The 26852-nt window shown below is 45.8% G+C and overlaps 1 protein-coding gene across 1 annotated transcript in view; it reads left to right on the top strand.

Moving 5' to 3' along the window:
* Nucleotides 1-17048, top strand: part of cpsf3 (cleavage and polyadenylation specific factor 3) — a 41953-nt gene extending 24905 nt beyond the window's left edge. Inside the window, exons 10-15 of the mRNA XM_085996346.1 lie at nt 2108-2206; nt 2981-3075; nt 4310-4397; nt 5708-5777; nt 11454-11553; nt 16419-17048. Of these exons, the coding sequence (XP_085852472.1) occupies nt 2108-2206; nt 2981-3075; nt 4310-4397; nt 5708-5777; nt 11454-11553; nt 16419-16523 (557 nt within the window). The 3' untranslated portion in view covers nt 16524-17048. The remainder of the gene's footprint in view (nt 1-2107; nt 2207-2980; nt 3076-4309; nt 4398-5707; nt 5778-11453; nt 11554-16418) is intronic.
* The last annotated feature ends 9804 nt before the right edge of the window (nt 17049-26852 follow it).

Genomic DNA, 26852 nt, shown 5'->3' with positions numbered 1-26852 from the left:
TGTGGAAGGTGGCATCGTCCGAGCAGATGCGGTGGAGACGGAAAAACTGGGAGAATGGAATAGAGCCCTTACAGGAAGTGGGGTGGGAGGAAGTGTAGTCCAGGTAGCTGTGGGAGTCAGTGGGCTTATGGTGAATGTTTGTCAATAGCCTATCCCCAGAGATGGAGACAGAGAAATCAAGGAAGGGAAGAATCGGAGATGGACCATGTGAAGGTGAGGGAAGGGTGGAAATTGGAAGCAAAGTGAATGACATTTTCTAGTTCAGGGCGAGAGCAGGAAACAGCACCGATAGTCATCAATGTACTGGAAAAAGAGGTGAGGGAGGGGACCTGAGTAGGACTGGAACCAGGAATGTTCCACTTATCCCACGAAAAGGCAGGCATAGCTAGGACCCATGCGGGTTCCCATAGCAACACCGTTAATTTGGAGGAAGTGAGTGGAGTCAGAGGAGAAGTGGTTCCATGTGAGAACAAGTTCAGCCAGGCGGAGGAGGGTGGTGGTGGATGGGGACTAGTTGGGCCTCTGTTCAAGGAGACCTTCCCATTTTGTTCTTTCCTCTCCTCCTCCCTCTCCCTGCCCCTACACTTGCTCAAAAGTCTGTTACATCTCTAACCTTTTTCCAGTTCTGACGAAGGGTCATCGACCTGAAACATTAACTCTGTTTCTCTCTCTACAGATGCTGCCTTTTATAAAAACCCCAACTGGTTTACTAATGTCCTTCAGGAAAGGGAACACTCTACCCAGTCTGGCCTACATGTGATTCTGGTCCCACACTATGTGGTTGACTCCTAATGTTCTCGAGACAACTAGGGATGGGGTTGCTAGTGTCACCCACATCCAGAGAACAAACAATTAAAAGAAAATGGAAAACAAGAGGTTGGAGTGCAGATCCCTGATGGGCACCACAATCCACATCTCACTAATCTGAAAAACATCCATTTAGCCTTACTCTTAGGGCTAGAATTTCCCAGGGCCGTGGAAGCGGGAATGGAGGCGCGTGGGGTGTTAAAATCGCGAAATCGGGGGGCACGAACCCATCCCGCCTCCATGCCCATTTCCCAGGAGGCGGGTACCCGACCTGTGCTGGGGGCCGCCTCCCCGAGGCGGGAAGGGGATTAGTGCCAATTAACTGCCTATTAACGGGCAGTTTTTAGCCTAATCCCTATTTTTATCCCTGGTGTGGGATTCCCAACGGCTCCAAACCACGCCAAGTTAGCGAGGCGGACCGTCGGGCTGAAGGACTTGGAGGGTTCGAGATGTCCGGTGTTCAGGTGAGTGATGGGTGCATGAGTGCAGAGGTAAGTGTGTTTGGTGTGTGTAAAGTGTTTAAAGAAGTTTTACTTACCTTTACTTACTAATGCAGACTTCCTTCCTTCAGGTCTCGGGAGTCCCTCATCTCACCGGCACAGAAAGCAGAATGGCTGCGAGCTGTCAAAAGTTGCAGCCTCTGCTTTCTGTTCTGGAGAGATCTCTATATCAGCCTGAGAGGAAGGAATTAACTTAGAGTACAGATTCAGTGTTTGACCGCTTCAAACAGCAGTCAAACACTGATATTTCATCTGTCAAAAGCTCTTGACAGATGAAATGTCAATCTGTGACGTCACCTGTTGCCGGGTGGCCCTTAATTGGCCTGCTGAGCCCACTGGGCGGGCTCAACAAGGTCAATCAAGGGAAAATCGAGTGGGTTGGCCACAACTCGATGGAGGCGGGACTACAACCCCAAAAGTGGGAGTCCCGCCTCCTACACGCCTCCATTGATAAAATCCAGCCCTTAGTATATGGATTCAACGCCCTAATGAAATGCTACATTAGACAGTGCTGCTCAGACAGTAGGTTGCATTGAAGAACAATGTGAAAGAAAGCCATAGGGAGGAGGGGGCAGGGATGCGGGAATGGAATTTGTCCCATTTAGAAATCTCCTGAGGGACAGCACTGCTTTGAACTAGCAGAGTGGCTAGATATGTATTTGTTCAAAGTCTAAAGTGAGACTTGATCTGTAAACCAACTGTTTCTAGTTTTATATAGTTGATTCTGATGTGTTTCCAGAAACTTAATGTTCGAAGTGTGCAAGTCAAAATCTAAAATGTTGTCTTTCCCTTTTTAATAGATTATACTGAGTTGGCAATGAGCACAGTGACACAGACCCAGGCCATTCAGTACTCTGGACCTTTCATGCTATTGGCTCATCATCTCCAAACTCTTGCAGGTTTGTAAATTACTTTGCTGCTTTCTTTCCCCCCTGCCTTCTGCCCTGAAGCTGCTAACTCCTGAGATAAGATTCCTTGGGTATTGGCCACCTTCACTTACCTTGCCTAACTGGCCCTTTCTAACTGGAGTCCAGATGGTGAGTAACCAGCAAGCCATTCAGTTGTTGGGAGATAGTGAAACCAAGCTTGATGTTGGTATTGGATGTGGGTAGTGGTGTGTACCGGGGCTTCTTTTATTTTCAACCTTTTTGAAAAATTATTTGTTCTCGGGATGCGGGTGATACTGGCAAGCCCATCCATAATTGTCCTGAGAGCATTCACGTGAGCACTTTCCAACAGGATCACTGGGTTGCAGTCAGAGGCAGGAACCCCCTTTCATTTTATTATTGCTTCCCCGAGGTCAGAAGTGCGGTGGTCAAATGTAGCTCCTCCATTGCTGCCCTGCTTAAATAAGCTACCTCAACACAGATGGGGGGTCTAACATGGGACTATTCTGCTCCATATGGCTCACTGCCACATTAGGCAGTGCATTTTACCCACTCGGGAACAAGGGAAGCAAATTGCTCTATTTCAAGGACACTTACTTCTGTCAGAGTTGACTCTGTTGTCATTGTATCTTGACAGAACTTGGTTGAACAAATCAGATGTACCTAAAAATATCCATTTACTGTATCAGAATTCTAAATATTGTGGATTTAAAGATCAGTTATAATTGCTTTTTAAAGGAAAAAAAATAAGTATTCTAATTGAATAACTTTTTAAAAATCTTTCAGATGATGTGGCAGAAATAGAAGTTCAGGAAAAACCAGCACTGAGAGTCTTCAAAGCTATCACAGTGGTTCAGGAGCCTGGCATGGTTGTGCTGGAGGTGAGTTTATTGCACAATGTGTATCTTCAATCTGCCCCCCCCCCCCCACCTATTTTCACACAATTAAGAAGGAGGTGTGGTCAAGTGAGTTATAGACTTGCCCATAAAAGGAAGAACAAACTTTCATCTGCATAGTGCCTTTCGTGTCATCGCAATGTCCCAAAGCGCTTCACAGCCAATGAACTATTTTTGAAGTGTCGTCACTATTGCTGTGTAAGCAAATGTGGCAGCAAAATTGTACACAGCAAGATTCCACAAACACCATACGATAAATACATAGAAACATAGAAGATAGGAGCAGGAGTAGGCCATTCGGCCCCTCGAGCCCGCTCCACCATTCAATGAGATCATAGCTGATCATCCAAATTCAGTACCCTGTCCCTGCCTTCTCCCCATATCCCTTGATCCCTTTAACGGTTTTCTCCGGGTGCTCCGGTTTCCTCCCACACTCCAAAGATGTGCGGGTTAGGTTGATTGGCTATGATAAATTGACCCTTAGTGTTAGGGGGATTAAATACGTGGGGTTACAGGGATAGGGTGGGATATGTGTTGGTGTAGGGGTTACGGGGATCGGGTGGGATATGTGTCGGTGCAGGCTCGATGGGCCGAAATGGCCTCTATCTGCACTGTGGGGTTTCTGTGATTCTGTGATTCTGAAATATATCCAACAACAATGATCAGTTAATCTGTTTTGATGGTGTTGATTGAGGGATAAGAAAACTCCCCCTGTTCCTCATCAAATAGCTCCATGGGATCTTTGATGTCCACTTAAGCCGGCAGAGAGGACCTGAATTTTAAAATCTCATCCAAAATACAGCACTTCTGGCAATACGGCACTCCCTCAGTACTGAAGTGTCAGCCAAAATTATGTGATCAATTTGGAAACCCACAACTTTCTGACTCATAGATGAGTGTTACCAACTGAGTCAAGCTGCCACTTGTCAATACTACCCTATCATCAGTAGTCATAATGGGGTTACTGTTTATGGCTATTTCCACATTTGTTGGGGTTTTTTCAAGTGACTCTATACTGTTTTGTTCATATTAATTTCTGATAACTTTCTAACTAATGTTCTTGTCTTTTTCTATGTAACGGCATATTTTTTCCACTTTTATTTTGTTCAGTAATCTTTGACTGATGGGGTCAAGTTAGCAAACCACAGAATGATTAAATGAAAAGGATTTGATATTTCAGTAAACCTGTCCATAAAAAATATTTTTTTCTTCTTCATAGTGGGTGGCAAATCCATTAAATGACATGTATGCAGATGCAGTGATGACGGTGATTCTGGAAGTGCAGTCAAACCCTAAAGCACAGAAAGGTGTGTCCATTTTCATAGCTTCAGTTTTCGCCCCTTCATGTATTGTCTTGTAGTTTTTTTGTTAATACCAGTTTTCTTCCCAAATGGCTGACCTGGCAGAAATCAGCCGACTCAACAGACCAGGAGTTAAATCTGGGACCTTTAGGTCTGCATGCCTTAGTATAACACAGGCCAGTTCCCTTGCCCCCCTGGCCAAGGCGGAAGCAATGGGGGTAAAAATTCAGTTGTTTGCGCCTCCCGTTAGAGCCTTAAGAGGGTGCTAATGGGGCGCAAAGCAACTAGCGCCCGGGCGCGGCAATGTTTGCGCCGCTTGCGAAATTAACTAGACGTTTTGCAGCGGCACGAAACTCTACCACCACGATCTCCTGCGCCGGCAGATCGTGACGTCAGTCGAGTGTGCAACGCCCCGGTGGCGCCCCCTGCCTTACCGCCTGCCGCTAGCAACGACAGGTTGAGGGGAGCGTTTTGCAGTCAGAAAGGGACTGGGGGAGTGCTATTTAAAGGTGACCACTTCCTGCCTTTTTTTGTTGGTGACACTTTTGCACCACGCATTCTGAGAGAGAGACTGACTTCTGGAGAGATTCAACGCTGTGTGAAGGAGTTTTGGGTACTGAGCAGCACTTTGCAGGTTCATTTTGATTTGCCCTTCCTTGCTTCGTCAGCGCCTCGCTCCTCGGCCTTCGTGCCTTAAGACAGGTGTGAAGCGCCTGATTTAGCGCTCCAATCACCTCCAGGGGCGATAAAAGCCAAGTTTGCCGTCGGAGGCGATAATTAGCGCCAGGCACTAAACTTTGCGCACGGCCGATAATGGCGCCCCAAATGGGGCGATACTAAATTTTTCCCCCATGATGTTTTGTTGTGTTGACAAATTTAAGCCTATTGCTGACTATATGCTTTGCTATGTTATGACTGGGTCTTATAAGAAACCCATTCATTGTGTTGCAACTATTCAGGCAGGCAGCTTATCAAACTAAAGAACATAAAGCAGACTGGTATCTACATTCTAAAGTATGCATTCTAAAGTTGAACTCGGCAATGCTCAGCCAAGTACTGTAATTCATTCTGCAGAATTGAATCGTTGCTGCCTCTCAGTCCCCTGTAAATAGAAACAGTTATTTTTGAGCACTTGTTTTCTGGTAACAGAATTGTCTTGTATTTTTTAAACCTGTATTGTAGATGCTTTTTAATTACAATAGAACTATATGTGCCATATAAACCAAAATTAGGTAATTGATTCCCTGTTGTGCACCTTATATTGTTATTTTATTGAATAAATGGACTGTTGCCAAAATATTTCTATTTTTTTCCAGTTGTACAGCAAAGTACAAATAAAAAAGTTGACAGCGAAACGTACACAAGGAGGCTGGAGATTATGCTCGAGTAAGTTGCTTCATTTTGTTTGAAGAACAAAGTAGTATTCCTAGTTTAGTCGGCCTTTGGAACTGAGAATAAACCATTTATTTAAAAGAGTGTATTTTTTCTAGCCGTCATTGGGTCCCTTCTTCCCCCCCCTCCCCCCCCACGTCATGCGTCGTTCCACAGGGTCCCAAACCTCTCCCAATGCTACCACTAAGAGTTGTGTAAGAGTGGCTCATCGAAACATAGAACAATAGGAGCAGGAGTCGGCCCTTCGAGCCTGCGCCGCCATTCAACACGATCATGGCTGATCCTCTATCTCAATACCATATTCCCGCTCTCTCCCCATACCCCTTGATGCCTTTTGTGTCTAGAAATCTATCTACTTCTTAAATATATTCAGTGACTTGGCCTCCACAGCCTTCTGTGGTAGAGAATTCCACAGGTTCACCACCCTCTGAGTGAAGAAATTTCTCCTCATCTCGGTCCTAAATGTCCTACCCCGTATCCTGAGACTGTGAGCCCTCGTTCTAGACCCCCCAGCCAGGATGACACTGTCTCAGAATTCCCTGCTTTTGAAAAAGTGATTGACCTTTGACTCTCTGAAAAGATGGCTGCAGTCAGATTTGTTCAGGGAATAACTGGCTAGACCTAAACCTTCCACACCATAAGAACAAACAACTTCAGTAAATCCAGTAGATGGTAGGGACTTGTGGATGTGCTAGTAATTTAATTGAATTGACAATTATCAAAAAAAATAGATTAGATCCTAAGTCATCCTTCTAACCGATCCAAAATAGACTTCATAATTCACTAAAGTAAGTTGCCATTTGATCATTCTTCAACCTTTACTTACCATGCAATTGTTTCCTACAACTTGTATTGCTTCATTCCGCTCAGCCAGGAAGTGTTATGTTATTGGTGTAGTGGTTATGTTACTGGACTAGTAATCTGGAGGCCTGGACTAATGATCCAGAGACGTGAATTCAAATCCCACCATTCAGTTAATTAAATAAATCGGGAATAAAAAGCTAGCATCAGTAATGGTGACCATGAAACTATTGGATTGTCGTAAATACCCCTCTGGTTCACTAATGTCCTTTAGGGAAGGAAATCTGCCGTCCTTACCCGGTCTGGCCGATATGTGACTCCAGACCCACAGCAATGTGGTTGACTCTTAACTGCCCTCTGAAATGGCCGATCAAGCCATTCAGTTGTAAAAAACCGCTACGAAAAACAAGAATAAAAAAACCAGATCGACCTCGGCACTGGCTTCGGACATGACAACAGCACACCCAGCTCAGTCGACCCTGCAAAGTCCTCCTCACCAACATCTGGGGACTTGTGCCAAAATTGGGAGAGCTGTTCCACAGACTAGTCGAGCAACAGCCTGACATAGTCATACTCTCAGAATCATACCTTTCAGCCAATGTCCCAGGCTCTTCCATCACAATCCCTGGGTATGTCCTGTCCCACTGGCAGGACAGACCCACCAGGGGTGGCGGCACACTGGTATACAGGCGGGAAGGAGTGGCCCTGGGAGTCCTCAACATTGACTGCGGACCCCATGAAGTTTCATGGCTTCAGGTCAAGCATGGGCAAGGAAACCTCTGGCTGATTACCACCTACCGCCCTCCCTCAGCTGGTGAATCAGTACTCCTCCACGTTGGAAGAAGCACAGAGTAGCAAGGGCACAGAATGTACTCTGGGTGGGGGACTTCAATGTCCATCACCAAGAGTGGCTCAGTAGCACCACTACTGACCGATTCCTGAAGGACATAGCTGCCAGTCTGGGCCTGCGACAGGTAGTAAGAGAACCAACACGTGGGGAAAAACCTACTTGACCTCATCCTCACCAATCTACCTGTCACAGATGCATCTCTCCATGACAGTATTGGTAGCAGTGACCACCGCACAGTCCTTGTGGAGACGAAGTCCCGTCTTCACACTGAGGATACCCTCCATCGTGTTGTGTGGCACTACCGCCATGCTAAATAGGATAGATTCAGAACAGATCTAGCAACTCAAAACTGGGCATCTATGAGGTGCTGTGGGCCATCAGCAGCAGAATTGTATTCCACCACAATTTGTAACCTCATGGCCTGGCATATCCCTCACTCTACCATTACCATCAAGCCAGGGGACCAACCCTGGTTCAATAAGGAGTGCAGAAGAGCATGCCAGGAGCAGCACCAGGCATACCTAAAAATGCAATGCCAACCTAGGGAAGCTGCAACACAGGACTACATGCATGCTCAAAAGCGGAAGCAGCATGCTATAGAGAGAGCTAAGCGATCCCACAATCAACGGATCAGATCAAAGTTCTGCAGTTCTGCCACACCCAGTCGTGAATGGTGGTGGACCATTAAACAACTAACGGGAGGAGGAGGCTCTATGAATATCCCCATCCTCAATGATGGTGGAGCCCAGCACGTGAGTGCAAAAGACGAGGCTGAAGCATTTGCAACCATCTTCAGCCAGAAGTGCCGAGTGGATGATCGATATTGGCCTCCTCCTGAGGTCCCCACCACCACCGAAGCCAGTATTCAGCCAATTCGATTCACTCCACGTGATATCAAGAAACGGCTGAGTGAACTGGATACAGCAAAGGCTATGGACCCCGACATCATCCCGGCTGTCGTGCTGAAGACTTGTGCTCCAGAACTAGCCATGCCTCTAGCCAAGCTGCTCCAGTACAGCTACAACACTGGCATCTATCCGACAAAGTGGAAAACTGCCCGGGTATGCCCTGTCCACAAAAAGCAGGACCAATCCAATCTGGCCAATTACCGCCCCATCAGTCTACTGTCAGTCATCAGCAAAGTGATGGAAGGTGTCATTGACAGTGCTATCAAGCAGCACTTACTCACCAATAACCTGCTCACTGATGCCCAGTTTGGGTTCCGCCAAGACCACTCGGCTCCCGACCTCATTACAGCCTTGGTCCAAACGTGGACAAAGGAGCTGAATTCCAGAGTTGAGGTGAGAGTGACTGCACTTGACATCAAGGCAGCATTTGACCGAGTGTGGCATCAAGGAGCCCGAGTATAACTGAAGTCAATGGGAATCGGGGGGAAAACTCTCCACTGGCTGGAGTCATACCTAGCACAAAGGAAGATGGTTGTGGTGGTTGAAGGTCAATCATCACAGCCCCAGGACATTGCTGCAGGAGTTCCTCAGGGCAGTGTCCTAGGCCCAACCATCTTCAGCTGCTTCATCAATGACTTTTCCTCCATCATAAGGTCAGAAATGGGGATGTTCGGTGATGACTGCACAGTGTTCAGCGCCACTCGCAACTCCACAGATAATGAAGCAATCCATGCCCACATGCAGCAAGACCTGGACGACATTCAGGCTTGGGCTGATAAGTGGCAGGTAACATTTATGCCACAGAAGTGCCAGGCAATGACTATCTCCAACAAGCGAGCGTCTAACCACCGCCCCTTGACATTCAACGGCATTACCATCGCCGAATCCCCCACATCAACATCCTGGGGGTCACCATTGACCAGAAACTTAACTGGACCAGCCACGTAAATACTGTGGCAACAAGAGCAGGTCAGAGGCTGGGTATTCTGCGGCGAGTGTCTCAACTCCTGACTCCCCAAAGCCTTTCCACTATCTGCAAGGCACAAGTCAGGAGTGTGATGGAATACTCTCCACTTGCCTGGATGAACGCAGCTCCAACAAAACTCAAGAAGCTCGACACCTTCCAAGACAAAGCAGCCCGCTTGATTGGCACCCCATCCATCACCTTAAACATTCACTCCCTCCACCACCAGCGTACCGTGGCTGCAGTGTGTACCATCTACAAGATGCACTGCAGCAACTCGCCAAGGCTTCTTCGGCAGCACCTTCCACACCCCCGACCTCTACCACCTAGAAGGACAAGGACAGCAGGCGCATGGGAACACCACCACCTCCAAGTTCCCCTCCAAGTCACACACCATCCTGACTTGGAAATATATCGGCCGTTCCTTCATCGTCGCTGGGTCAAAATCCTGGAACTCCCTCCCTAACAGCACTGTGGGAGTACCTTCACCACACGGACTGCGGTGGTTCCAGAATGCGGCTCACCACCACCTTCTCGAGGGCGATTAGGGATGGGCAATAAATGCTGGCTTTGCCAGCGGCACCCACATCCCATGAACGAATATATAAAATAATTGTACAAGGCACAATTTTGCTCTGTGTATGCTGTCATATAGAATTTTTGTAAGCATTATACCAATAAACTTTAAATATAAAGCACTCACTGGTCAGGTAATGTTTAAAGGGCCCCTACTTTTGAAGCATGTACTTGCAGCTTCAGTGGGCGGCGTCAACCACAGGGCCATCAGCAAGCAGCTCCAATAGGAATCTCTCCAGTCGGCGTGCTTTCTTGTCCTGGAAGCAGGCCAGTAAGCCTCCCAAGATGTATGGAATTCTCCAGCAAAAGTAACCTTGCTTCCATTGTCACTCTTCAACCAGACGCCCAAAATTACGCGGCTGACAAATGTTTTTCCATTCCATGCCAGGGAAAGTATTTCTCTCTCTCCCTCCTCCCTCCCACCCACCCCCCCCCCCCCCCGTTCCCGCAGTGATGGTTTGTGTTTACTGTGTGTGAAACGACAGGCGTGAATTTTTCTTGCTTTTGTCCCATTACATTCACTATTCTGATAAATGCAATCTTACATGAGTGCAAAAAAAACGTACATAGGAAACAGAAAGTATTATCGCCCTTTTTTTTTTTAACTGAATATCATCAGTATTGCTGCTGAATTCAACATTATCATTGGGGCAGTAATTCCTCCCCAAACGCGTGAGTATGGAAGGGGTACTCACGCGTCTGGCCGGAGGAAATGCCGGTTTTCAGCATGCACAGCGCATGCGCTGAAAACCGGCATTTCCTCTCCTCTAATCCAAGAGGTGAAGAGGCTGGCACATGCGCTGTAGGGGGCAGCGCGTGCGTCTTGGATTTCCTCTGTTTTGGAGGATTTGCGCATGTGTAAAGGCCTCTGGTCTTTACGCTTGTAAAAAGCACACGTAAGTATTTATTTTTACAGGTAAGTGGTGTTTTAGTGCAATTTAGAAAAAAAATTTCCACAGGTTTATTATTTTAAAGAATCTACAATAAGGTAAGACCCTTTTTATTAAAAATTTATTTTTTTCAAAAAAAAAATTATTGTTTAAATTTTTTTTTTAACTTATTTATACTTAATTTAATGATTGGGATGTTTTTTTAATTTTTATTTAAAGTTTAAATAGTGTTTTGGGCCCCCGTAGTTTTCATGAGTTTGACAGCTCTTACTCTCAAACTCATGAATGAAGTTTTCCCTCCCCTGATTGGCTGCACAGTGCTCACCTGATCCCAGCCGGCACATCGCACTAACTACGCCGCTGGATCAGGTAAGCACAGCGCGCCGACATCTGAACCGGGCCTGTGACAGGAAATGCGAGCAGGCCCGGGCTTCAGATGTCAGCGCGCAGGGTGAGTGCAGATCGGGGGCTTGCACGCGCGGCAAGCACCTGATCCTAATTTCAGGGCCATTGTCTGAACTGTGGAATAAATGTTCCTTTGTGACAGATTTAACAGGTGCAAATGGGATGGGGAACAATGAAAGGAAACAAATTGTGATACGTGTCTTATATTTTGCTTTTCAGTCTTTCTTTTTTGAAAATGTCATTTACCTGCAAAATTGACTTTTTTTCCCCTTTCAGAGATATGTTTGGACAGGAATGTGTGGCCAAATCTAAAACTGGCAATACTCTCTCTGTAACAGTTGATGGAAAGGCAGCAAATATTTCTCTGGATACACGGGCAAGTATTCACCACTTCCTGACCAGTTAAGGCAATTACTAATGAGCAAGAAGGGCAGAATGCTTTTACCTCTTTTCATGTTACTAAACCCTTGCCCCACCCTCCTGTTCCCTTCCTATGTATTGGTCCTGGCATGTCGGTGATTACATAATCAGGAGGGCGAGGCTGCGGATTCTGAGCGTGCTTCTCTACCATCCACCTGCAGGAAATCTGTAGAGTCAGCAGCACAGTGTTGTCGATAACCACATCATCATGGGATCCCTAGCATGTTTCAGACTGCCTTTTCTGGGCTGGGTTAAGATCTGAATTGGCTTGTAGCAAAGAGCCCAGAGGACTACAGTGGTGAACAACTGTGGTAAATTTCAATAGAATGAATAAAGTGTGAAGTGCTTTGCCCTGCACCTATTTGGGAGTTAAAATTCCTATCTTTGCTAATTGTAGTGAGAAAGTAGAAATGCTACTTTTGACTTGCACCCATTGTTTTGCTACAATTAGCAAAAATAGAAATTTTAGCACTTTAGTTTCTAAAGAGGATACTGATTTAGGTTTGTGTGCTAGTATTGGTCTTTTCTGTACATTATAAGCCTCTGAACACCTCTCCAGTGACTCCATACATCATAGAGAGGACGAGGACTTTTATGCAGCTAGTCTGGGTGATGGCTGCATGGAGAACTACGCACTCTGATGAGTAAGTTTAAACTTCTCACCTCTGCTGGACTTCAAACCCACCTCCACAAAGGTGCTGGGCAAAATACTCTCGTGTCAAATCAGCTTGGCCGATTGTGTCTTTAAAAAGCATTTCTAATTTATTATTCTGACGCAGTTCTGACGAAGGGTTTGACCCGAAACATTGACTGTTTCTCTCTCCTCGATGCTGCCTGACCTGCTGAGTGTTTCCAGCACCTTCTGTTGTTATTTCTAATTTATTATTTCTTACCTTGATCTGGCTGTATGTTGCAGTTCTTCTCTGAGTTTCAAAATGTTCAGTTTTATAATCGTGATGCATTCACGATTGTCACAATGCAAGTCATAACTGTTCAGTTTTAAAGGTATCTACCGTTAATTTTTAAACTGGTTTTAAAAAGGAGAGTGCCTCAAATCCAGAGATTTGTCTGGCACGGGGTCATTGTGTGTAGTTTCCTGTACTGGTGTCAGCTGTGGCTCAGTGGTAGCACCCTTGCCCCCCCAGTCAGAAGGTCGTGGGTTCAAGGCCCACTCGAGACTTGAGCACATCATCTGAGCTGACACCTCAGTGCAGTACTGAGGGAGTGCTGCACTGTCGGAAGTACTGTTCTTCGGACGAGGCGTTAAATCGAGGTCCCGTCTGTCCTCTCAGGCAGATGTAAAAAGATCCCATGGCGCTATCTAAAGAAGAGCAGAGGAGTCCTAGCCAATATTTATCACTCAACCAACATCACTAAAACAGATTATCTTGTCATTATCACATTGCTGTTTGTGGGAGCTTGCTGTGTGCATGTTGGCTACCGCGTTTCCCTACATTACAACAAGTGGCTACACTTGAAAAGTACTTCATTGGCTGTAAAAGCACTTTGGGACATCTGAGGTGGTGAAAGACGCTATGTAAATACTTTCTTTTCCTTTTATTTCTTTGATAATTCTGACTTCAAATGAATAAACGCAGACTGCGTTTGTAGTGTTGCGAATGTATTTTTCATAATAGCACAAAGGCAGCAGTCCTGTGCCTATGTGCCAAGAGTGAGTTTGAAACACGGAGGTAAACACTTGGAGGTTTATTAAGAGTTAAGTGAACAGACATACTCGCAACCAACACCGAGAGCAAGTAAGATGCTGCCGCAGAAGAACGCATGTTATAGCCAGTTGAGCTCAGCGTTCTCCTTCCTATTTCTTCTAAACTCACGTTACAATGGTCTCGCTTTTAAATTCAGCTAAAAGGCCATTACACCACCTTATCCATGACCTTCAAGCTTACTTTAGGTGTTATTAGCATAATATACCAAAGACTCAAAAAGGCTCCACCGCAGTCTCAAGACACAACATAAACCACCTTATCTATTTACATGTACAGAAAAGAATAAACTTATAGATGTATCCATGAGAAGATTAGAACTACCCAAGGCTGTTTTATTTGGTGACAGTTACAGCTTCACAGATTTGTTGACATTCTACGGATATTGCCTGTGGGCTGCATTTGCAGTTTTTTAATTCTAAGCTTTGCACTATAGAACTAATATAAAATAGAATGCAATGTTTCCCCTCGTGGGGGAATCTAGAACTAGGGGGCATAGTCTCAGAATAAGGGGTCGCCCATTTAAAACGGAGATGAGGAGGAATTTCTTCTCAGAGGGTCGTGAATCTTTGGAATTCTCTACCCGAGAGAGCTGTGGAGGCTGGGTCATTGAATATATTCAAGGCGGAGATAAACAGATTTTTGAAAAACAGGGGAGCCGAGGGTTATGGGGAGCGAGCAGGAAAGTGGAGTTGAGGCCAAGATCAGATCAGCCATGATCTTATTGAATGGCGGAGCAGGCTCGAGGGGCCGAATGGCCCATTCCTGCTATTTTTTAAAAAATCTTATGGGATGTGGGCATCGCTGGCAAGGCCGGCATTTATTGCCCATCCCTAGTTGCCCTTGAGAAGGTGGTGGTGAGCTGCCGCCTTGAGCCGCTGCAGTCCCGTGTGGTGAAGGTGCTCCCACAGTGCTGTTAGGGAGGGAGTTCCAGGATTTTGACCCAGCGACGATGAAGGATCGGCCGATATACTTCCAGGTCGAGGTGGTGGTGTTCCCATGCGCCTGCTGCCCTTGTCTTTCTTATGTTCTTACAACTGAGTCTTTGTGTAAAATGGAATCCATTACCTTTTCTCAAGAGTAGTATAAAATCATACTTTAACTATTGTTTATATACCACCCAGACCTAATACGATTGTATCACTCTAGTTATATGCAGGTGTTTAATTGAAGAATTAAAATAGTTTATATGAGCACTAATAGACTAAAGCCTCCTCCCTGCCCGCTGAGTAAATTGTGTTCAGTCAGTCTAAAATAATTTCCAGTGAATATAATAGCAACTGCACAAAATTGCCCATAATTCGGGATTAATTGGAGAGCCATGCTGGGCCAGGAACAGAGTGATGGGTGAATAATGCAGCTTTCATTAAGTGGATGTGTAGCAGCGTGTCCGTTCTGGGGTTGAGATTAAAGCACATTGAACACTGCCGGGGAGCTTTATTGTGCCTTCAGCTCATGATGTACTTGACCCGTGAGTGTTTGGTGCTGACCGTGTTAAAAATGTTTTGTTCCCCATTCCTGTTATTAATTCCCTTGATGAGCACAAACATTTAAAAGGAATAGAGAACTTTTTTCCAAGATTAATGAGGATTAATTCAAAAAATTAATTCAAAAGCTGCCTAATTTTTGCCTGCCCTTTGTTCAGTTTAACATAACATAAGAAATAGGAGCAGGAGTCGGCCATGCGGCCCCTCAAGCCTGCTCCGCCATTCAATAAGATCATGGCTGATCATCGACCTCAACTCCACTTTCCTGCACTATCCCCATACCCCTTGATTCCCCTAGAGTCCAAAAATCTATCGATCTCAGCCTTGAATATACTCAAAGACTCAGCATTCACAGCCCTCTGGGGCAGAGAATTCCAAAGATTCACAAGCCTCTGAGTGAAGAAATTCCTTCTCATCTCGGTCTTAAATGGCCGACCCCTTATCCTGAGACTATGCCCCCTAGTTCTAGACTCTCCAGCCAGGGGACACAGCCTCTCAGCATCTACCCTGTCAAACCCCTTCAGAATCTTGTATGTTTCAATGAGATCACCTCTCATTCTTCTAAACTCCACAGAGTATCGGCCCATTCTACACAATCTCTCCTCATAGGACAGCCCTCTCATCCCAGGAATCAATCTAGTTTCAAGTCTTTTAATTTAAAAGATAGTAAAGCTAATTTAGGGAGAAATTCTTCCAACCATGTTAAGTGTTAACTTGGGAGGAATTCTTTCAATGTAAAGTATTCCCATCTGGGCAAATAATATATATATTTTTTAAAAACTTTGTAGGAGATATTCAGGTTTATTTACAGTATTGGTCTCCTTATTTAAGGAAGGATATAACTGCGTTGGAAGCAGTTCAGAGAAGGTTTACTAGACTAATACCTGGAATGGGCGGGTTGTCTTATGAGGACAGGTTGGACAGGCTAGGCTTGTATCCGCTGGAGTTTAGAAGAGTAAGAGGTGACTTGATTGAAACATATAAGATCCTGAGGGGTCTGGACAGGGTGGATGTGGAGAGGATGTTTCCTCTTGTGGGAGAATCTAGAACTAGGGGTCACTGTTTAAAAATAAGGGGTCGCCCATTTAAGACACAGATGAGGAGGAATTTTTTCTCAGAGGGTCGTGAGCCTTTGGAACTCTCTTCCTCAGAGGGCGGTGGAAGCAGAGTCTTTGAATATTTTTAAGGCAGAGGTAGATAGATTCTTGGTAAGCAAGGGGGTGAAAAGTTATCGGGGGTAGGCGAGAATGTGGAGTAATTGGATCAGCCATGATCTTATTGAATGGCGGAGCAGGCTCGAGGGGCCGAGTGGCTGACTCCTGCTCCTAATCCGTATGTTACCTCGCCTGTAGCACCCTGAATCTAGTAGGGTGTGGCTCAACGGAAACCAGCTGCAGGATCTATCGGTGTGTGGCTCTGTCGGATGTAGCATGGATCCAACACTTCCAGATTGGCATGCGAGAGAAGAAATAAATTTAAATATTTACATTAAAGCAGGAGATTTTTAAAAGGTTTGGCAAAGAGTATGTGGCGCAGTTTTGTTAAAAGTAGCGGTGTACTTACCTTTTAAAGTTTCCCTTAATTCTATTCATATTTTTGCCCCCCGACAGATGGTTGTGTGTGAAGAGGGCAGTGTGGAGGATGAACCACTTCGAGAAATGGTAGAGGTGGCGGTGCAGCGGCTTTATGAAACAATACACCCAGCACTCTGTTGAAACTGTGAAAAAAAGTGTTAAATGTGAACTGTGCTTTGCTTGTGTCTTCAAATTGTAGGATGTAGTGTGTTAATCACATCCTCTGTTTTGTTATGCCAAACCCATAAGTAGATGCTGCAAATGATCCGATCTAGTGCGGGAAAACTAAAAATGAGAATTTTGTTGCAACTTCAAAATAACTTTTAGAAATACAAAATACACCAGTAGCTGTTTTAAGGAAAAACTAGTTAATTACATCCTTTCGGCTACAATTACAGAGACCGAGACTGCACTATTGTTGTCTTTGCAGTCATGCTATAATTATTTTCCTGAAACCACAGTTTCTTTGCTGTCAATCTTGAACGAGTGGAAAGGAGATGGTCTGATTTGGTTATTTGATTCTTCAGTTAGTAAAATAAGTGATGACAGTCTTAACAGAAGTGTACAGGGGTGTCTGTGTCAGGTGCATGGTAAGATGGAAGCAGACCTGTTTTTAAAAAAAAAAAGCTTAAATTTCTACAAAAATAAATATTTTTAACAACTTCATTTTTTTGTCACGTACTATACCTTGTGATTGCGGGAAGTATTTGTGCAAACTCTACACCAGTTTAATTTTTTACGTTTTATTTATTTTGAATATGACTAGCATGCATTACATTGTCATACAGTCTGGTTCATACAGGATTGGGGATTTTCTTCAAAATAACTTATGGGGATGGTGTTCACTGCCGTATTGGTGTTCTTCATTAAATAAAACATTCAGAACAACAATGGGAAATCTTGTGTGGTCTTGGTTATCGGGTGTTCCATCAACAGAAACGTACAATATTCATAAGGCATGTTAATTTGGCCAAGTACAAGAACATAGGCATTGAATGTCAGCTGTGTTGAACCTTGTTGTTTATGTTGTGTCCTCCCTGCTGCAGATCATGTCTAACTCCCATCAGGTGTTTTAAGCTGTCTGTTTCTCCTAAGGATTGCTTTTTTTCCCCTGCAGTGTGAACTAGACCATCCATAATATTTCAATTTAGCTTTGTACATTTGAATTTTTTAATTGGGACTGAGATGAGGAGAAATTTCTTCACTCAGAGGGTGGTGAATCTTTGGAGTTCTCTCTACCCCAGAGGGCTGTGGAGGCTCAGTCGTTGAGTATATTCAAGACAGAGAGCGATAGATTTTTGGATATTAAGGGAATCAAGGGATATGGGGAATAGTGGAGATGAGGTAGAAGATCAGCCATGATCTTATTGAATGACGGAGCGGGCTCCAGGGGCTGAATGGCCGACTCCTGCTCCTATTTCTTATGTTCTTATTCATGTTCATTGCAAATAGGAAATATAGAAACTACTAGAAGAAAAAAAAGATGACAGTCCATCTAGTTTGCCTTCTGGCATCCTGGTAGTCGCATGATACAACAATAATGGAGTTGTTGACTAATCATGGCAATCAATCTCAATCAATTAGTCTGCAACAGACATGAGGGGAGGAAACCCCCCAGTGGTGGAAAGCTTTGGGAACCATCGGTCCAAAGTCACCTATTCATCCCAAGCCTGTTACACTTACCATGTCATGTCTTAAATTACTCCTGTAATATTTTCTTAAAGAAATACAATGGAAAAATAAACTTTTGCATTGTATTCTGTACTAGGTCCTGTGGATTTTTTAAAAAGTAACTATCTTGGCCCAAATACATTTAGAACAGGAGGATCCACCTGTGTTTTGAGATACACTTTGCCAAACTTTAGTACTTGTCATAAGGTAGGTTAGCAATGTTAATTTTTTTTTAATTTTAAAAATAATACAAATAACAGAAGAACCTCCACCCCCCCCCCCCCCCCAAGGATGGGAGAAGCGCATTTGGCCGGTGTGCTGACTGAGCCGCTGCCTTTCTGCTCAGCCCGGGACAGTCCGGGGGGGAAGGTCGAGCGTCGGCACCGCCGGGGCGGGGGGGGGGGGGGGGGAGGTCGAGCGTCGGCACCGCCGGGGCGGGGGGGGGAAGGTCGAGCGTCGGCACCGCCGGGGCGGAAGGGCAAGGGGGTCACTCGGTGTGATGTCGGGCTGCGGCCGCGAATCATCTTATTCGGAGACTCCATCACTCAGGTAAGGAGAGGCGGACCACTCCCTGGGGCGAGGGCCTGGGCGTTTTCCCCCCCCCCCCCCCCCCCTCCGCCGTATTTTAGCCCAGCACTGTCACTGGGAGCTCCCCAGGCCCGGCCACCCAGGGCAATGGACCCACCCCAACCTCCCCCTCCTCCACCTCCGCTTTACTCTCCAGTGTGGCAGAGGCTTGCCCGGGGGATTGGGGATGTCTCTGGTGGCTCAGTGCACTCGGGAAGGTCCCCAGGTTTGACACCAGGCCTGGGCTGAGGTCAGTCTCTGGGGAAGGGTTGGGAAGACAAGACCTCCAGGAACGCTGCCCTGGCCACCGACTGCTGGGACATGCCCCTGTGTGAATGGCAAGGTCAGGGATCAGCGACGATGAAGGATCGGCGATATATTTCCAAGTCAGGATGGTGTGTGACTTGGAGGGGAACTGGGAGGAGGTGGTGTTCCCATCCGCCTGCTGCCCTTGTCCTTCTAGGTGGAACAGATCGCGGGTTTGGGAGGTGCTGCCGAAGAAGCCTTGGTGAGTTGCTGCAGTGCATCTTGTAGATGGTACACACTGCAGCCACGGTACGCTGGTGGTGGAGGGAGTGAATGTTTAAGGTGGTGGATGGGGTGCCAATCAAGGGGGCTGCTTTGTCCTGGATGTGTCGAGCTTCTTGAGTGTTGTCGGAGCTGCACTCATCCAGGCAAGTGGAGAGTATTCCATCACACTCCTGACTTGTGCATTGATGCTAACGCGATTTGCCCCTTACATGCGTTGGACGGTTTTAACGGAATCGCTATGCCACCAAGTCATGAGTGATGCCTAAGCCTTGAGAGTGAGTATTGAAGTGTGGGGATATCAGAGTGTGACCACCCGAGGTCTATGCACCTGTACTTTGCAGCAGCAGCATTGCACAGACCCACCTCCTGGTGCCTGGCAGCTGAGATCCCATACACATCTGAGAGGAACAGAGCGAAAGAATTGGCATGGGGAATGAGATAAATGAGCATCTAGAGATGAGGAACATCCTCAGAAGGAAGGAAGCCAGTAATGTTTTGGGGGAGTTGGGGCGATTGACCCAGTTGATAAGGATTCAGAGCCAGGAGAAGGGTAAGATCTGAGGTGAGAAACTGAACATTATGAAACAATGACTGGATAAATTCATCAAAGAATATTATTAATTAATCAGTCAACACTTCATTGATTTGTCGCATTTATTCAAGAAGCTTATTTAGTGAAGCTGTCAACTATTGAGTGAACACCTCTTTCTGCCCGAAATACACAGAGAGCGCGCAAGGTGTAAGCAGCAACTTTGTAATTCAGAGTTTGGGATGAGCTGAAGTTTACATAGCGTGGAGGATGAGAAGGCGGCCAGAACAGCATTGGAATAGTCGAGTCTGGAGATGACAAAGGCATGGATAAAGGTCAGCAGCAGATGAGCTGAGGGAGGGGTAAAGGCAGGCAGTGTTACAGAGGTGGAAAGGGTATGGGATCAGAATCTCAGCTCAGGATTGAATAGGATGCCAAAGTTACAAACAAGTCTGTTTCAATCTGAGACAGTGGCCAGGGAGGGTGAGGGGGTCGATGGCAAGGGTCGATCCTTGGAGGACTCCAGCGGTAAAGGTGCGGGGTCTGCAAGAAAAGCCATTGTGTCGATACTTTGGCTACAATTGGATATGTGAAATTGGAAGCAAGTGAGTACTGCTGGACAATGGAGGAGGCTGGCGTGGTTGGCCATGTCAAAGGGCTGTATAGAGAGGTCATGGAGGGATAATCCATCACCGTCACAGATACAAAAGATGTAATTTGTAGCTTTGGTTAGGGCCATTTCATTGCTGTGGTGGGGCGGAAACCAGATTGGAGAGATTCAAACAAAAAGATGGATACAAAAATATTCATTTAACAAGTCTACTATTTCCTTATTGTCCATTGTAATCTAGTCTGTGGCCAATATAATGAAGGGTCAGGAAACGCGTGTGGTTACTCGGAGTCAGACAAAGGCTCTGGCTTTGTACCAGACCAAAGCAGCAGCAGCGTCAGCTGCAGCAGTGACCCGGCCCACATGGCTGCTGCAGTGAGCTGGGCTGTATTGGAGCATGCGAGGGAGCCGATGCCCCCCACCCCCCACACGTAATAAATTGCAAGATTCAATCAACCTCAGTTAGGTTGAGCTGCATTGAGTTAGTTGAGACTCTTGTGGATCGATCCAGCACGAGAGGTTAAGCAGATTCAGGCAATATAAGGCATCAGCGACTGCAAGCTTGTGCAGATGGGTTTTCGATCCAACAGTGTAGTTTAGCATCACTTGAGGGATAGGAATCAGAAGCGTTCCAACTGAGAAGGCACTGCAGGTATACCGCCAAGATTTATTAAAGGTAGCCCATAACATCTGTCTTGGAGGAAATCTGGGGGGGTGGGTGGCGGGGTGAAACACGAAAAAAACAAATTGTGGCAACACTTTTACTGGCCAGGTATTTCTAATAACGTAGCTGAATTTTGTTGGCTGTGTGATCGGTGTCAGTCAATGGGTAAACCAGGGATCACAACAAAGCACCTTTGCAACCCCTACCCATTATTAACAAGTTTTAAGCAGGTGAGCCTAGATGTCTTAGGCCCAAATGCCTGTCAGGAGTCACTCAGGGTAATGCCACATATTGACCATGGTAAATTACATGGCCCACGTATTCAAGTGCTTCGGTGGACGTGGACATTGAGGCCAATGTGTTGTTATGAATAGTCATTTTCCAGAGGGATACTGTCCGATTAGATTCCCATTAGTGAGTCACTTGTGGCAACACTGTCAAATAAAGCCTCTTTAATCACCTCATACCATCCTCGGACAAGTGGCCTGGTCCAGAGGCTTGATGTCATGCTGACTAGTGTGTTGCGTGCATCACTGAACAGAAGCCAGAGCACTGAACACACAGAAAGACTGCAAGAATCCACAAAGTTCTTTCCATCAGAATTACTACAGGGACACTGAGCACCCTTTCCTTCAACGCTAATCAATCAGAGAAGCTTGGTTGGGGAAGACCATTGATGAGAACGGGAACGTTCTAACCTGCTGAGTGTTTCCAGCATTTTCTGCTTTTGTTTCAAGCAGTAATACAGTTCAACTCCCGCCACAAAGCTATAAATTCCAGCCTCAGCTCCAACTCCTGAATGGGGAGTTTCAGCCATTGTCAAATGCTCCTGCAGAATAACAAACCTCCCCATGGAATGTGGGATTCCCATTTCACCAGGCTGCTGGGTTGGAGGAAGAGAAGAAAACCTGACTTAAAACCACTTGTGTACCTGAGTTCTATGTGAGATGGCCTGTGATGTGATGTTGAAAGGATTATCACTAGTCCTAGCCCCTGTAGGGCTACCCCGAATCAGGCGTATTCCCCAGACGTTCACTTTCAACTAAAGTTAGAAGTAGCCGAATCCTAAAGATGCTTAATTGGGTGTAAAGGTCTGGACTATCTCTCCCTAAAGGAAAGGAACAGCCTGAAGATGTTACTGTCCTCCAGATAGCACTTTTAATAAGTTTAGCTAGACTGTAACATTCTGGATATTTTGAGGGTCCGGAAAACTCCTCCAGAATTCTGCAACTCCTCTCCAAAGAGTGTACAGAGATTGAGTTCGTGAGTTTGATACAGAAGTACTATGTGAGACAATTCTAAAAAAATATAGATTTATTATAGAACCGACATGTAATTTCAACTGGTGATTCAATCGCAACATTAACAGTTCCAAATACAGAAAACTTACAATTCTATTATCAGAGATCCTTATTCTCAAATCTTAACTTCGTTACATTTTTACATTTCTTAGTCTTCTTCCAGGATATCCACCAAAATCAAATACAAGTACCTTTTTGATCCCCGAGATACAAAGAGTTGAAGACTTGCAGAGCTTGCCTCTGCAGCCTGAGAATCACTTTACCCCTTCAAGCGAATCTGTCTTCCCATTTGAAAGTCCAATTTTTATACTCTTTCTCAGTGGTATATCCTTTGAAGTTTTCTGCTGATGTAAGCTAATTATCTCTAGTCATTTTTCTGTTGACCTCTTCTATTCTTACAGTCAGTTCAGCTGTAGCTAGCAGACTTGTGTCTCTACCTTTAGGTGTTCAAAACTTATCATAAAAACAATGTGATGGCTGTGCATCTATTTGATGTCATTCTTATCAAGGTCTTTTTGTATCTTTTTACAATGTGTAAATTAAAAACACCTCAACTAGGGTGATCTATGCAATTCTTAGTTACCTCAGCTGGTTGTAACACAGACTCGTGTCTCCTGTATTCTAAGTTTAACATAAAAACGATTTGACAGCAGGTGTTTCTTTTACTTGATGTCATTTTTACAAAGGCACATATATCTTTAATTTATGTGATTCTTTCCAAAGTGTTGGTTTATAACACTTAAACAAGGTATGGTATTGTGTTCTTTCCAAGGCTTCAGACTTTTAGGAACCTCCAACCTTCTACTTCAGTAAGGCTATTGTCTCAGTGTCAACAACTTATCTTATCTCAATATACTGTATGCTGTTCACAGCTTTAGATTGTTGAGGCTTCCAGATTTCCAAACCCAGTATGTCATGTTTTAATAAGGCTTTTTCTTTCTTAGGATGGTGTATTTTTCTGAATATGGCTATTCCTTCACAGCGGGTAGTCAAAACTGCCCAACGCATTACCGGCACCCGGCTACCGACCATAGAGCACATATACCAGAAACGCTGTTTACGGAGGTCACGGACCATCATCAAAGACCCTACCCACCCCAGCCACAGTCTGTTCGCCCTCCTGCCATCTGGGAGACGCTACAGATGCATTCGCACCCATACGACCAGATTTAGGAACAGCTTCTTTCCCAGGGCTGTCATGCTACTGAACTCCACAAATAAATTCTAAAGCCTGCACATCTGCCAATGCACTTTATTATGGTTATGTTTATGTTAATGTATTACAAGCCAAATGTATGTTGAATGTTTAAATGTCTTAATCTAAATGTACACTCTCGGGAGCCGCAAGCCTACATTTCGTTGTACTGCACTTGTGCACTAACAATGACAATAAAGTTGATTATTATTATTATTATGATGCAAAAAAGTGGCAACAAAGCCTAAATTGTTTTTGATTATGTAATTGTGTAACTGTGTTCTTATTGTTCCTTAGGGTTCCTTTGAGGGTGGAGTACTGCAATTACAAAGAGACTTGTTAGGTAAGTTAAAATATCTGCATGTGACGTGATGTCTGTAAAGGAGCTGTCCACCTTAATTAGCTGTGTCAGCAATAGAATTGTTAACAGTACTGCAGTTCTACCAAATTGCAACATTAAAAAATCCAAAGTAAACAATAAAAAGAGAACAGCATTTTGTTGCAACTATTAGAACTCCCCTGCTCGTCTTCAAAATAGTGCCATGGAATCTTTTACATCCACTTGAGGGCAGACGGGGCCTCGGTTTAACGTCTCATCTGAAAGACGGCACCGCCGACAGTGCGGCGCTCCCTCAGTCTTCAGTGGGACTTGAACCCACAACCTTTCTAACTCTGAGCCACGGCTAACAGCTAAGAAAATGTTCCAGATCATAGAACAAAATGTACACTGAGCAGAGGGAAATGAATAGATACAGTGGAGTTAACAGCTGGGGCAGAAAGAGCTGATGAAGAGAAAATTCTTTCGTATTTGTCTTTGAAAACAGGGAGGGAGGTGGAAGGAGTTTCAGAGGGGAGGGGCACAGTAGCACAAAGGACAGCCATCTATGGCGGAGCAAAGATCACAAGGAATGGGGAATACAGCAGTATCAAAGGAGTGAAGGATGTGAGCATGGGTATAGAGGAGTGAAGGATATCGAGGTAGGATGAGACTTGGCTGTGTAGACACTTGACGGGAACGAGGATCTTGAAATTGATGCGTACGGATACGGGGATCAGTGGATCCTAGCAAGGTTATAGGTAACGGAAGCAGGTAAGGATGAGTGAGGGCCGTGGCATTCTAAATCGAGTTGCAGTCTGTGGAGGGCGGAAGCGGGGAGGTCAGAAGTCAAACCTCAAGGTAATAAAGGTGTCATTGTGACAGTTGCTCCCAGCAGAATTGCACCGTTTCCAAGTACGAGTATGCAAGCAGAATAGCTCATACAAAAGCAAAATACTGCGGATGCTGGAAATCTGAAATAAAAGCAGAAAATGCTGGAAACACTCAGCAGGTCAGGCAGCGTCTGTGGAGAGAGTAACAAGAGTTAACGTTTCAGGTCGATGACGAATAGATCATATCCTGAATGAAAATGCATTGTGGATTCGCTGCCTTACATATATGATACAATTTCTGTTCTTATTTTATCACATAAAATCTTAATTTCTTTTGCGTAGGAGGTGCGACGTGCTGAACCGTGGTTTATCGGGATATAACACAAAATGGGCCCTAAATGTTCTGCCACAGATCATTACTCAACCTGCTAACCAGGAGACCATTGTTGCTGTTGCAGCCTTTTTTGGAGCAAATGACTCCGCTTCGGAAGGTAGGCATTGCACGCAGTACCTCTGCTCTCAGACATTACAAGCTTTTAACAAGTGTGTGCCTATTGGAACTATCCCAGTGACTCAGCTGGCTTGAACGCTGCCTCGGCTGAAATGAGCCATAAGCAAGGTCCTGAGTTTGATTCCCAGGCTATGCTGATCGTAAGGGGCTCTTCTGTTGACCTCAGTAACTCTGGGGTAGTGAGGGGGAATATCATCTACAGTGTTCCCATTCCTGATTGCTATCCCGTGACTCATATGGGATTCATAAATAGAAGTATTGAGTACAAAAGTAGAGAAGTTATGCTGAACCTTTATAAAGCGCTGGTTAGGCCACAACTGGAGTATTGCGTCCAGTTCTGGCCACCACACTTTAGGAAAGATGTGAAAGCCCTTGAGAGGGTGCAGAGGAGATTTACCAGAATGGTTCTGGGATGGGGGATCTTAGCTACAGGGACAGGTTGGAGAAGCTGGATTTGTTTCCATTGGAGCAAAGGAGGTTGAGGGGTGATTTGATAGAGGTGTACAAGATTATGACGGGTTTGGATAGGCTAGACGGGGGAAGGCTGTTCCCACTAGTTGATGGTACAAGGACTAGGGGACACAGATTTAAGGTTTTGGGCAAGAGATACAGGGGGGACGTGAGGAAAAACTTTTTTACACAGCTGCCGACGGAAGTGGTGGAAGCGGAGACACTCGATGTTTTCAAGGGGAGACTGGATAGGCACTTGAGGGAAATAAACTTGCAGGCCTACGGGGATAGAGCGGGGGAATGGGACTGACTGGATTGCTCTACAGAGAGCCGGCACGGACTCGATGGGCCGAATGGCCTCCTTCTGTGCCGACTCTATGGGGTCGATTTTCTGGCCGCCGTCGGGCAGCTTTCCAGGCGGCCGGGGGCCGAAAATCGGCAATAAAAGCGGGTCGGGCCCCCCCCCCCGCCTGATTCCCTGCCCCGCCCGACTTTTGGACGGCCGTTTCTACACGACCCGCCTCAGTCCCGGCCGCTGCTGGCGGGACTGGTCGTCGGAGCAGTAATGAGCAATTATCTCCTTGTTGAGGTAGATTTTCCGGGGCCGATGCGACTTTGGGGCTTTCCTCACATCAAACCCGCCTGCGGGGAAACCCCACTGATGAGAGCTGGCGTGAAAACAGTTGGCTTGCTTGCTGTCAGCTGCAGGTCAATGAGGGCTGAAGAGATTTAAAGAGGCAGCATTTGCAGGCTGCAGGACCTTGTTGATGAAGGCTTGGGGGAACTTTTTGAAGGCTTACGAACAGCTGTAGAGAGTTGGAGCCTCACACACTTCTCCAGTGTGAGCTCCTGGGAAGCCCCTCTCACCACCCCCTCAACGGAGGTATCTGCCAGAAGCATGGGAGGCCTTTGGTACCTTCCCTTCCTGGCATTAGAGGATCTCCAACAGCAGAGGCGGCAGAACCAGGAACAGCAGGATCAGCAACAGGAGCACCAGGCTGCTGCTCACTCACCTGAAGCTGCACAGGCCAGAAGGGGCCAGCGCTTGGAAGTGGCTTGAGAGCACCTTGCTGCGCTTTAGGGGGCCAGTGGGACCCGTTTCTGCACTGACAATCCTACTCAGAAGGACTTCCATGAAGATCTGGTTTCTCTGTTCAACAGATGGCCAACGCTCCTCAAGAGATGTCATTCTCTTATGAGTTATCTCCTGCATGGAGGTTGCCAACCTTTCCATGGTGATGCGTTCATGCACCAATGACTCCACAAAGGCTCTGCTCATGGTCGCTATGGAC

The sequence above is a fragment of the Somniosus microcephalus genome, chromosome 9 (genome assembly GCF_052327205.1).
Source record: "Somniosus microcephalus isolate GS21.2 chromosome 9, FLI_Smic_1.0, whole genome shotgun sequence".
NCBI lineage: Eukaryota > Metazoa > Chordata > Chondrichthyes > Squaliformes > Somniosidae > Somniosus > Somniosus microcephalus.
The sequence above is the reverse complement of the archived record's forward strand: the minus strand, read 5'-3'. Positions and strand labels throughout refer to the sequence as shown.